This window comes from Sinocyclocheilus grahami, unplaced genomic scaffold (assembly GCF_001515645.1).
Source record: "Sinocyclocheilus grahami isolate Dianchi unplaced genomic scaffold, SAMN03320097.WGS_v1.1 scaffold10.1, whole genome shotgun sequence".
NCBI classification, from domain to species: domain Eukaryota; kingdom Metazoa; phylum Chordata; class Actinopteri; order Cypriniformes; family Cyprinidae; genus Sinocyclocheilus; species Sinocyclocheilus grahami.
In genome coordinates, this window is record NW_015505189.1 from 498,195 (window position 1) to 509,628 (window position 11,434).

The 11,434-nt window shown below is 36.9% G+C and overlaps 1 protein-coding gene across 5 annotated transcripts in view; it reads left to right on the forward strand.

Moving 5' to 3' along the window:
- Nucleotides 1-11,434, forward strand: part of LOC107593086 (nuclear receptor ROR-alpha-like) — a 32,350-nt gene that overhangs the window by 17,811 nt on the left and 3,105 nt on the right. For 2 of the 5 annotated variants that reach the window (XM_016282672.1, XM_016282688.1), the window contains 8 exons: nucleotides 5,405-5,490; nucleotides 6,551-6,692; nucleotides 8,418-8,834; nucleotides 9,432-9,553; nucleotides 9,882-10,014; nucleotides 10,125-10,232; nucleotides 10,326-10,436; nucleotides 11,140-11,276. In XM_016282672.1, coding sequence (XP_016138158.1) covers nucleotides 5,405-5,490; nucleotides 6,551-6,692; nucleotides 8,418-8,834; nucleotides 9,432-9,553; nucleotides 9,882-10,014; nucleotides 10,125-10,232; nucleotides 10,326-10,436; nucleotides 11,140-11,276 — 1,256 coding nt within the window. Of the gene's footprint in view, nucleotides 1-1,115; nucleotides 1,270-5,404; nucleotides 5,491-6,550; nucleotides 6,693-8,417; nucleotides 8,835-9,431; nucleotides 9,554-9,881; nucleotides 10,015-10,124; nucleotides 10,233-10,325; nucleotides 10,437-11,139; nucleotides 11,277-11,434 lie in introns of those variants that run through there. The other 3 variants (XM_016282698.1, XM_016282706.1, XM_016282679.1) reach the window with 3 other exon arrangements.

Below are 11,434 nucleotides of genomic sequence, written 5' to 3' on the forward strand. Positions count from 1 at the left end.
TTCTCATTTTGTCTCTCATAGTTGAGGTATACCTATGATGAAAATTACAGGCCTCTCTCATCTTTTTAAGTGGGAGAACTTGCACAATTGGTGGCTGACTAAATACTTTTTTTCCACTGTATGTATATATATATATATATAGGCTATGGAATATAGAAAATACTAATATATTAATAAATCATAGTTTATGATATCTTTATTGTTTATGATAACATGTTTATTTACATTGATCGCTCACTGATTGATTATATCATATTATTATGGTATATTAAAAATGATGTACATGAAATTTATAATTTCATTTCACAATGAATGTTATCAAAATTCTGTATATATGTATAATGTGTTCAGCATACATTGTTGCATTAAACATGCATGCACTTGTAAGTTACTTACAGTAAGTTAGTAAAATCAACACAAGCCTGAATAAATTAATTTTATTAATTTAAATTTAAGCTATTACACTATTAATATATATATTATATAAATAATTATGTACATGAAATTAAATTAACATATAAAATATACAGATAAAATTCATACATTTATTTAAAAAATGAAAAATACATTTAGAATTTATAATAATTATTAGTCTGTTTTACATTACAAAGTAATTAGTGAAATTAACACAAGCCTGGGTAAATAATAAATTATGTAAATTTCAAAAGAACCACAAAATACCTCCTGTGTGTACCTCAAAATATTTATTCATCACATTGTATATGCCTTTAGTTAATTTCTAGATCCTTAGTAATATATAATGTGCTAAGTAATAATAGTGATGACAAATCAGCAAAGAATCAATTATTACAGATGGTGTGGGCGACAGGGCAACCAATGCCCTGTGTGTCACCATGAAACACTCTCATGGAGGAAGAGAAAGTGTTTCAGTTTGCTGACACTGTGAAGCCTTACCTGCAGACAACTTCCTGCATACAGTATAGTATCATGAAAACACGTTGCAGAGTAGTGAGAGGTTAGAACCAACACTAACCCTTTAAACCACATAGTCAACTTAAAAACTCACTAACTAATCACCTATTGGATGACAAAGCTGTCATTCATGGGTTGAGGGGGCGGGAAGAAAGGGTTTTAGTCCTTATGTCACGGTCACATGGATTCTCATGCGGTAGAGGCGCGAGGCAGAGGGAGGCACAGCAGCACAACGCTTACGTCCCAGCCTGTGTATGCTATTGAGGCGAGGATATTGACAGTCCTCTACATGGCCACAGAGCCTCAGGATGTACTTAATGATCACAGCCATGAAAGGTAGGTGAGGGAAGTCAGGATAGCCATGGAAATGAGTGAATGCACATGAGAGAAATGTCTCTGAGCTCTTGTGTTAATGTTTCTTTAATGTTTTGAGCTGTTAATGTCTCTTGCATGTATAATGTGGCTGTTTTGCCTTCAAAACATCTCTTGGACTGTCTGATGTGCTGTTTTGCATGTTCATTTACATGTTTTCTACGATTTTGAATTGCAAAGTGAATATTAGATCTTTTGTGATTTGTAGTAATGCGCATTAGTGTGTGTTTGAGGGAACATCTCAGTCAGTCTGAAACTGCCGTGAGCATAATTAATAAGTCAGTAAGTGTGTGATGTGATGTGATACGATGGCGTCTTTCTGACAGCTCATACAAGGGCGGCCATGTTGGCTGTTTGGAATGGCATGGGAATGTTGCCATGCTGGATGATTGCGGAATGTTGTTCCACTGACCTATTTATGGCAGGCAGGGGTGGACTGCCATAGGAGCGCCTGGCTGTTTATTCCACCAACGGCTGTGTTTTACTTAATCCCCCCACCCCCCATTCTGAATCACCACGGCATACACACACACACACACACACACACACACAGGCAATGCAAAGTCTTGCTGGCAGCTGTCATTATCTATTAGTGATAAGGTATAGGGCAGTGGAACATCTGTGCAAGCTGCCGCTGCTTTTTCTCTTTCAGAGAGATTAGAGATTATTTCAGTACTTCAGATGTGCCCTCCTACACTGTTTTCAGCTCAGCTAAAAACGTTCGTTCATCAACCATTTTTTTGTCTAAGAACAAAGCTAGAGGTTGTTGTGAAAGTACTGCTTTTTCTTGGCTGACCTGCTGACATCTTGACCAAAGGTTAATAAGTTGAAGAGGTTCACGCAGAGCTGACATGCTGAGATGGGAACAACCGAAACTCACGCGTAGAACACAGTGGGTTAATTTAGTGTCTTATTAGGGTTAACCATGAATGTTAATTATGTAGAATTTAAAGGGCTTGGTCGCCATTCAGGTTGTTCTTGGAGCAGATCATTTGCACTTTTTTTAAAGTACTTTTCACCCTAATTACAGATAATGAATGAATTAGAATTAGCTAATTAGAAAATAAAATTTGAATAAAATGAAATAATGTCTAGGTGTTCGCAAAAAACTTTTATGCTTGATGATGGCTCAGTTTAAGGCTAATATGCACCAGAATGTTCTTTTCTCCTTTGTTATGATGAAGAGTTTATCTCAACCCGATGTGAGTCAGTGTTGTCAACAGATTACAGAAATCCCAAAGGGTGGGAGAGAAGGGGGGGGGACACACGTACGCGTCTGTGTCTGTGTGTGTATCTGCAGGCTTTGACTTTAGTTGGGTGCTGTGTTTTATGTTTCCTATTTAGACAGCACATCAGCACTTTCACACCGGGAGAGAAACCAAATATGTTAAACCACAACATCTCATGAGGAGGAAGCGACACTTGCAAACAGAAGAAGAAGAGAGTCTTCTGTGTGTGAGAGTCTGTGTTTGTGGATTATGGTACACACATGTAAAATATTGGTTGGCTTGTAGGTGCTTGTCTGTGAAAGTGATTCAGAAATGATTAAAATCTAGTGGTGGACTGGTAAGGGTTTTTCAGTCTCCCATATTGTATGTAGAGATGTGGCTGTTGACAGATTGTGCTATTCAATATAGTAGGCCTATATATATAATATACATTAAACCATATATATAATATTAAATATACCATATATAATATTAAAATATTATATATGGTATTTACTATATATAGTGTATAATTTTTGTAAGTATATGCGTAGTATAATAAATTTAGTATTGTAAGTGTTTGTGTGTGTGTGTGTGTGTGTGTATATATATATATATATAAGAATATTCTTCATGTATGCAGTTGTGATATTTAATAATATAATTTTATAAAATAATTTTTTTATTGTGTGTGTGTGTGTGTAATTAATATATATATACATATATATATATATATTTTACAAAATGCAGTTTTACTATATATTAGTGTATATGTAATATAGTAAAGTATTATATTATATTAAAACAATTATATATTATAATATATGCATTTAAAAAACATATTTTAAGAAATTATGAATAGAATATTCTTTATATATGCAGTTGTATTATGCAGTATTATTTAATAATATAATAGTTTATAAAATACAATCTTTGTGTGTGTGTGTGTGTGTGTGTGTGTATGTATGTAATTTAATAATTATTTTATAAAATTAAATTTTTTTATGTGTGTGTATTAATTTTTAGATTTTTGAGTTTTGGAAGATGTACAAGTGCATTTTCTCCTACTGCATGTTCATGGTTCAAGTGCTAATCTCAAAAATGGTCATCAGACTAATCGGTCACTAAGAATATTTCAAACTCTTCACACAAGCCCTTGTATTGTGCAGAATTCATGTGTTCACAATCCTCATGTATGTATGGAATTTAATAATTATTTTATAAAATTAAATTTTTTTATGTGTGTATTAATTTTTAGATTTTTGAGTTTTGGAAGATGTACAAGTGCATTTTCTCCTACTGCATGTTCATGGTTCAAGTGCTAATCTCAAAAATGGTCATCAGACTAATCGGTCACTAAGAATATTTCAAACTCTTCACACAAGCCCTTGTATTGTGCAGAATTCATGTGTTCACAATCCTCATTTTTATATGGCCCTCGTGAATGCTCCTTTTCTGTAGTCTGAAATAGCAAGCCGTGCTCTTGCACCATAGCTGAACAGTGGTAAACCACTGCTGCAAGACTTCAGCGGCAGCTCTGGGAGAATGTGCCTTTGATGTATTAATCCATAATTCAGACCAGATTAGCGTTTTGTGCTTCGGAGTAACTAATTACTGCCGATTGGTTTTACATATCTAATGAGAGAGAGAGTGAGGATGCCCTTAATGAATACGGCATGCAGAACCAAAGAGGATTAGCCCTTTCTGTAATCATGAGAATATAGTCATTCTCAAACTGCTCTGATGCCTTTGCAAATAGAGTCCGCAGTTGAAAAAAAACATACGAGCGAATGAGCATTTGTGACTGAAAGAAAAGAGAGCGCTCTGATGGTGATGAGATGCGTTTTACTTTTTTATCCTGTACTGTATGTGCCTCAGGGCTGCCGGAACGACTGCATCGCTCTTCTCTAAATGGATTTCTCCTCCTGCTCTGTTCCCCCAGCACCCCTCTCAACAGCCTCACACACCATCTCTGCGTGCTCTTCTACAACCAACCGCAGCCGAGCCGCTGAGGGGCTCATGCACGACTACGGCACACAATCCAGTGCACGCAAAAGCCATCTCCAACTAGGAGTGCATTTTGGCTTCGATATTTACCGAAATGCACCACAGCGCTGTCGTGAAGCGAGCTCGTGGCTTGAGGGGGGATGGCGTTGTCATACATACTGTAGTTACCCAAATGAATGTTGGATGTTAGAAGAGCAGATTGTACTTACAGATGATGTCAGTCCCGTGGGTGATTTCAACAGTCATAGCCATTTTTTTCTGCTTGAATAAATGGAGTGTTTTATGTGGTGCTGCCTCGATTCATTTTGAAAAAATGTTTTTACCGTTGTTCTGCTAGCTAAAGCCTGAGGTTACACTCTGCACAACAAACATCAGGCCTTGTTCTCGCTGCATTAGCAAACTCAAAGGTCAGGAGCTGTGGAATTAGTCTGTAATTATGGTCTCCGCTGATCAGTTTAAAGGAAGAAAAGAGTGTTTTCAAAAGGCAAAAACAGATCTGCTTTGTCAAACAGTGTTTTATCAATGTGTCCTGTTGATTTGAGATTGATAATACTTCGTCTATATTCAAAGACCTTCGTTTAGTCTTTTCTGCAGCAATAAATAGAATTGTAACTTTTTCCAAACAAGTTTCCCAAGCACACTGCCCGATTTTGGTTGTTTGGACCAACAGGCCTAAACTCATGCCATTGGTTGAGCCAGTGTTGCTATGTTGGACCGCTCAAACAAACAGAGAAATGTTAAAAGCATCACAGTGTTCTGGAGGAAAATTACTAAAAAAGGTCTTATTTAAAGCTGTCTTTGCATGTTAAGCTGACATAGGAGAAAGTATTGTAGCAAAGACACTTGTGATTTTTTGCTGAAAGTGTGTTTCTGTCTCTTTGTAGCTCAGATTGAGAGTATTCCCTGTAAAATCTGCGGAGATAAATCATCAGGGATTCATTATGGTGTTATCACCTGTGAGGGATGCAAGGTAAGACGACAAAAAACACACACACACACACACACACACACACACATCTCGTAGTTATGTCTTGTCAGTAAGATGACAATGCATCAATCAGTTTGTTTAAAAATGTATAATTAGGCCTGTCATAATCATGATCAAGAATTTTTATACTATACGCTGCCATTCAAAAGTTTGGGGTCAGTTGGAGTTTTTAAAAAAAATACTTTTATTTCGCAAGGATGCATTAAATTTGTCAAATGTAACTGTAAAGACATATAGAATGTTACCAAAGATTTCTAATTCAAACAAATGCAGTTGTTAAAAAAAATAAATAAATTTCATCAAACAATCATGAAAGATAATCTTGGTTTCCACAAAAATATTAAACTGAATAAATGTTTTAAACATAGATCGTAAGAAGACATATTTCTTGAGAACCAAATCAGCATATTAGAATTATTTCTGAAGAATCATGTGACACTGAAGACTGGAGTAATGATACTGAAAATTCAGCTTTGCCAATAACAACATTAAAAAATCCCCAACCCTGAACTTTTGAGTGGTAGTGTAGATTATTAATATTTCAGTTACAAATAGTAAAATATAATTCTGTCCGAAATTTTTCACTTTCAGTCATGTTGTAATGGCCAATGTTTTTCTCATTTACACACACACAAAAAGTAAAATAAAATTTGAGTGCTTTGCGTTCACAATGCACATCAAAGCCTTATTTATACTTTTGTCTGAGTGTGGCGCGAACCACCACAGAAGGTGCACGCGCTCACCAGAGTGCTCTAGAGGCATTTACACTTCGTGCATACTTCATGCGTATGAGTTCATTTGGAGCTCCCATAACGCACCACTGGACTGGAAAGAGAGGCATAAAAATGCGCATTTCATGACATATTTCTTTAAAAGTCCCTTGTTTGCATGGAAATATGCAACTGTCCACAGTAATAGTGAAAGATGTGTTATTTAGTTACTGTAGTAATTAAAGAGGTAATAAATCATTCTGAAACATGCTGCAATGCAAACTTCAAAGATGCAAGCTAGAGGTGACCTATTGTTGTGTTCTCTCTCTCAGGGTTTCTTCAGGAGGAGTCAGCAGGGCACTGTGTCATATTCATGTCCTCGGCAGAAGAGCTGTCTGATCGACCGTACCAGCAGAAACCGCTGCCAGCACTGTCGCCTGCAGAAATGCTTAGCAGTGGGCATGTCAAGAGATGGTAGGCTCTCAACTCTCACAGCAGTCTGAGTGATGTGCATGTGGCTGCTGGTATATCTGACTCTCCTCAGATGTATAATGTGAGAGTAGGGTTTTAAATGTATAAATCCCATTCATTTTCTCCATAGAAAGTTTTCTCCTACCATTAGATTCGATGCTATTAAGCAATGGCACATGCTAATGTTATTGCATTTATTAGAATATTTTGTAATTCATTTCATTTGTGTCTTTTGCAGTGCTTTAAGAGATGAATGGTTCAGCCCTTTATAAAGATCTTGGCTTCTTTCTTGTTAACCTTGTTACTCATTCCATGAACAAACGGGTTTGATACTTTGGTAACACTTTACAATAAGTTTCCATTTGTTAACATTAGTTAACAGGAACTAACAAAGAAAAATACTTCTAATGCATTTATTAAAGGGGTCATATGATGTTGCTAAAAATAACATTATTTGGTGTAATGAAATGTGTTTATGCGGTTTAAGGTAAAAAAACCCACATTATTTTCCACATAATGTACATTATTGTTTCTCCTCTATGCCCCGCCTTTCTGAAACGTGTCGATTTTTACAAAGCTCATTGGTCTGAAAAGCGAGGTGTGCTCTGATTGGCCAGCTATCCAGTGCGTTGTGATTGGCCGAATATCTCAAGCGTGTGACGGAAATGTTACGCCCCTCATCATACTGTGATGCCGTGTCCGGCCGGAGCGATGATTCAAAAATATTAAAACCCATTATAAACGAGGCATTTGAAAGTAGTTTCGCTTTCACAACGAAACACACAGCGCCTTCACGACATGGCGGCGGCGGCAATACTACAGCGAGAATAAAAGTTACACCTTCTTTCTTTGTGTGAACATTTGGGCGGCGTTATGCAAATTTTCCCACATCGTGACGTAGGTATGTGGGGGCATGGTTGACTCTTAACTTTTATAAAGAATATCTCTTTGGATTTGAGACTTTAGTCTTTGCAACTTTACAGATCTTCTTTATGCACCAAGAGCTTGTAACACTCCAAAGAGAAAGGAAAATTTTAAATTGCATCATATGGCCCCTTTAATCTAAAAAAACAACTTTAATCTTTTAAAAACTTTCAATACAATCAGAAGTTGTATCTGATAATATCATTAAATGAACCTAACATAAAATGTTAAATGGAACTAACAAATAAGCAGTTCTATTTTTACTAACTAACATTAAGATGTGATTAATAAATGCTGTAACAAATATATTCCTCATTGTTAGTTAATATTAGTTAATGCAGTGTTTTCCAACCGGGGTGCCGGTATTAAAAAGATAATATTTATCTTTTTAATATTTTTAAATTGCTAAAATGTTCAAAAAAGCATCTATTATATAATATCCATTTCTGATGTCGCCAATAATTAGAGATGCACCGAAATTTCGGCTGCCAAAAATTAGTTCGCCGCTCAGGATTCACTTTCACGTGGTGTGACGCTCTGTGTATTATCCGCTCTATGCGTGTGCGGGTTGGGAAACACTGAGTTAATGCATTAACAAAAGTTAACTACTCTGGAAAAAACTGAAATAGTAATTTTAGTAGAACATGCTCCAATATTCTTAATTTACAGATTCGAAAAATTTTTTACAGTGTAAAGGGACCTTACTGTAAAGTGTTACCAATACTTTGAAACGTATAGCATGATATTAATGTCATTAATGATAAACCTACAGCTTTCATCTTGTTTGTGTGCATTCACTCATAGCTGTGAAGTTCGGCCGGATGTCTAAGAAGCAGAGGGACAGTCTGTTCGCAGAGGTTCAGAAACACCGTCAACAGCAGCAGGAGGAGAAAGTGGGTGATGAGACAGAGAAGGGGCGGGAACCTCAACCTCCTGGAGAGGCGGAGCCACTCACGCCCTCTTACGCCCTGTCCACCAATGGTGTCACAGAACTCCCCGATGACCTCAGTGGATATGTGAACGGTCAGACCCCGGAGGAGGGAAAAGCGGATTCAGCGATTGGTAGATTTTATGTGGACATTCAGCCCTCTCCAGACCAGTCAGGTCTAGACATGGATGGCATTAAACTAGAACCAGTGTGCGACCTCAGCCCGGACTCTGGCTTAGATCAATATTGTTGCTATAGCAACGGAGACTCTTCACCTCCTGACAATGACCTAGGTAACAATTATAAAGTACTAAGCACGTGCAAAAATATATATTAATATAAATGATATTTTACTTTATTTTAATGATTTTTTTATGGTTTTATTTTTTCATTTTATAATTTATTGTATTTGTTATTATTATGGAAGATTGCATGGAATACATCATAGATGATATCAAAGACAGAATATTTGTACTGTTTTTATCATAGATGAGCTATTAGTTATATTGGCATCATTTGGCACGTAATTACAAAGAAAGAAAATATTATCAAATGAAATTACATAGTGCCGCCCTACATAATTATACGGGATGCAGCCATTATGGGCATGATTGACAGCTGTGGGGTTTGAAACGGCAGGGGTCTGTGAACTCACCTCCATGGCCCATTTAACATGTCATTAGTAAGAAGTGCTTCATTAAAACAGACCAGTCAAAGACTAGCACAGGACCTTTTTTTTTTCTTTTTGACTAAAATGAGTCTCAATGGTTTTGTTTTAGAAAATATGTGGCAATAATATACAGCTTCAATATGTCTGATGTGCATTTCACAAACCCAAGAATGTGTGTCAGCTCCAGCTGTTTGACTCTATTTGTGTGTTTCTAACACAGAACATCTGTCAGAGAACATCTGCAAGTCTCACATGGAGACGTGCCAGTATCTTCGAGAAGAGCTACAGCCCAGCAACTGGCAGACAGTGTTACAGACCGACCTGGACGCATACCAAAAGAAGGTGTTTGGTTATGTCTGTTTGGGTCTGTGTATTACCATCTCGAGTGGTCAGATGAGACAAATCATCTCAATGTCTCAAATTAGTTTCGCAACCACCACTATATTTTACAGTTGGAAGTGAATAAAAACATTGTACGCTATGTATTATGAGTGCGTGTTGATAAAGCATGAAAATAGTTTGTACTAATTAGTTCATTTGTTTTCCCCACATTTCTCTTTGTTGTTGTATGTAAATGGATGGACAGAAAGATGGATGGATGCACTTGACCGATCCCTGAGGGGAATAATCATGTGTGTGTACTAACAGCCCCTCTCTCTGCACCATCTAGTCTCAGGAGGACATGTGGCAGCTGTGTGCGGTTAAAGTCACTGAAGCTGTGCAGTATGTGGTTGAGTTTGCCAAGCGCATTGATGGATTCATGGAGCTGTGTCAGAACGATCAGATCGTGCTGCTCAAAGCAGGTACACCTCAGATAAACCTCTAAACATATCCAGGTTCACATAACAGCATCAGTGTAGTGACAAACTGTGGCAGAGCCACTGAATAATGAGCGTGTTTTTCTGCTCCTCAGGTTCTTTAGAAGTTGTGTTCGTGAGGATGTGCCGGGCATATAACTCCCAGAACAACACTGTCTTTTTTGACAGCAAATATGCCGGGCCGGAAGTCTTCAAAGCATTGGGTGCGCATTAATAGCTGGATTCCTCTTTTAAAGGAAAAGGCAACAGCAGATGGAAATGGAAAGCATTAACCACTGTTTTTTATGCTTTTCTAGGCTGTGATGATCTTATCAGCTCTGTGTTTGAGTTTGCAAAGAGCCTGACCTCTCTACAGCTCAGTGAAGATGAGATTGGCCTGTTTTCAGCATACGTGCTGATGTCTGCAGGTGAGGGAAGAAAAATAAGGACAATGTCAGATTCATTGATAGGAGTTGAAGTTGCATCAATTTTGCAGAGGCTTTAATTGTACAATCTCTGAATATCAGGGTTGTGCACCTTTCATAATTAAATCAAAAATGCCTTTTAAATTCCAATTGAATTCCTGAATTTGAATTGAAGTAGCAAACTTAATTCAGAATTGCAATTTGAATTTGAATGTTATAGAAGTTTTTTTTTATTGTAACAATAAAAAAAAAAATCTAATAATTACTGTTCTTTTTCTATTTATTCATGAATTTTGAAGCACCAAATCAGTATATTAGAATGATTAAATTAATAAATTACAGGAATAAATTACATTTAAAATGTATAAAAATAGAAATTTTAAATTGTTAATAATATTTCACAATACAGTATTCACTGTATTTCTGATCAAATAAAAGTAGGCTGGTGAGCATAAGAGATTCACCAGGAAAACATTTAAAAATCTTACCAACCCCAAACTTTTGTATATTTCATAATATGTAATAATGTGTGGACCAGGGTGAAAGAACAGTTCATTTCCCAGAATGCTTTACTAGTGTTGAATTTCTTTGAATTGCAATTCAGTAAATAATTCTTCCTCTCATTCCAATTCCTGTGGGGTGTGACCAATTCAATTATTAATTTCAATTCATCCACATTTTGCCCAACCCTACTGAACCTGCGTAGGTGCTGAACTCTTTGTGTCTGTAGATCGTTCCTGGCTGCAGGAGAAGACCAGAGTGGAGAAACTCCAGCAGAAGATCAAGATTGCCCTCCAGAACCTCTTGCAGAAGAACCAGAGAGATGAGGGAATTCTCGCAAAGGTACATAAACCCATGATTGCAGCTCCATTTATGGATACTAGTTATATTCACTCATCTGATCACTGTTTCCCAAGTCAAAATTCTCTTGAGAACAGTCTTATCTGGTCAATAATAACCAATTGTGATGCTCTGCTCCCCCCCCCCCCCCCCCCCCCCCC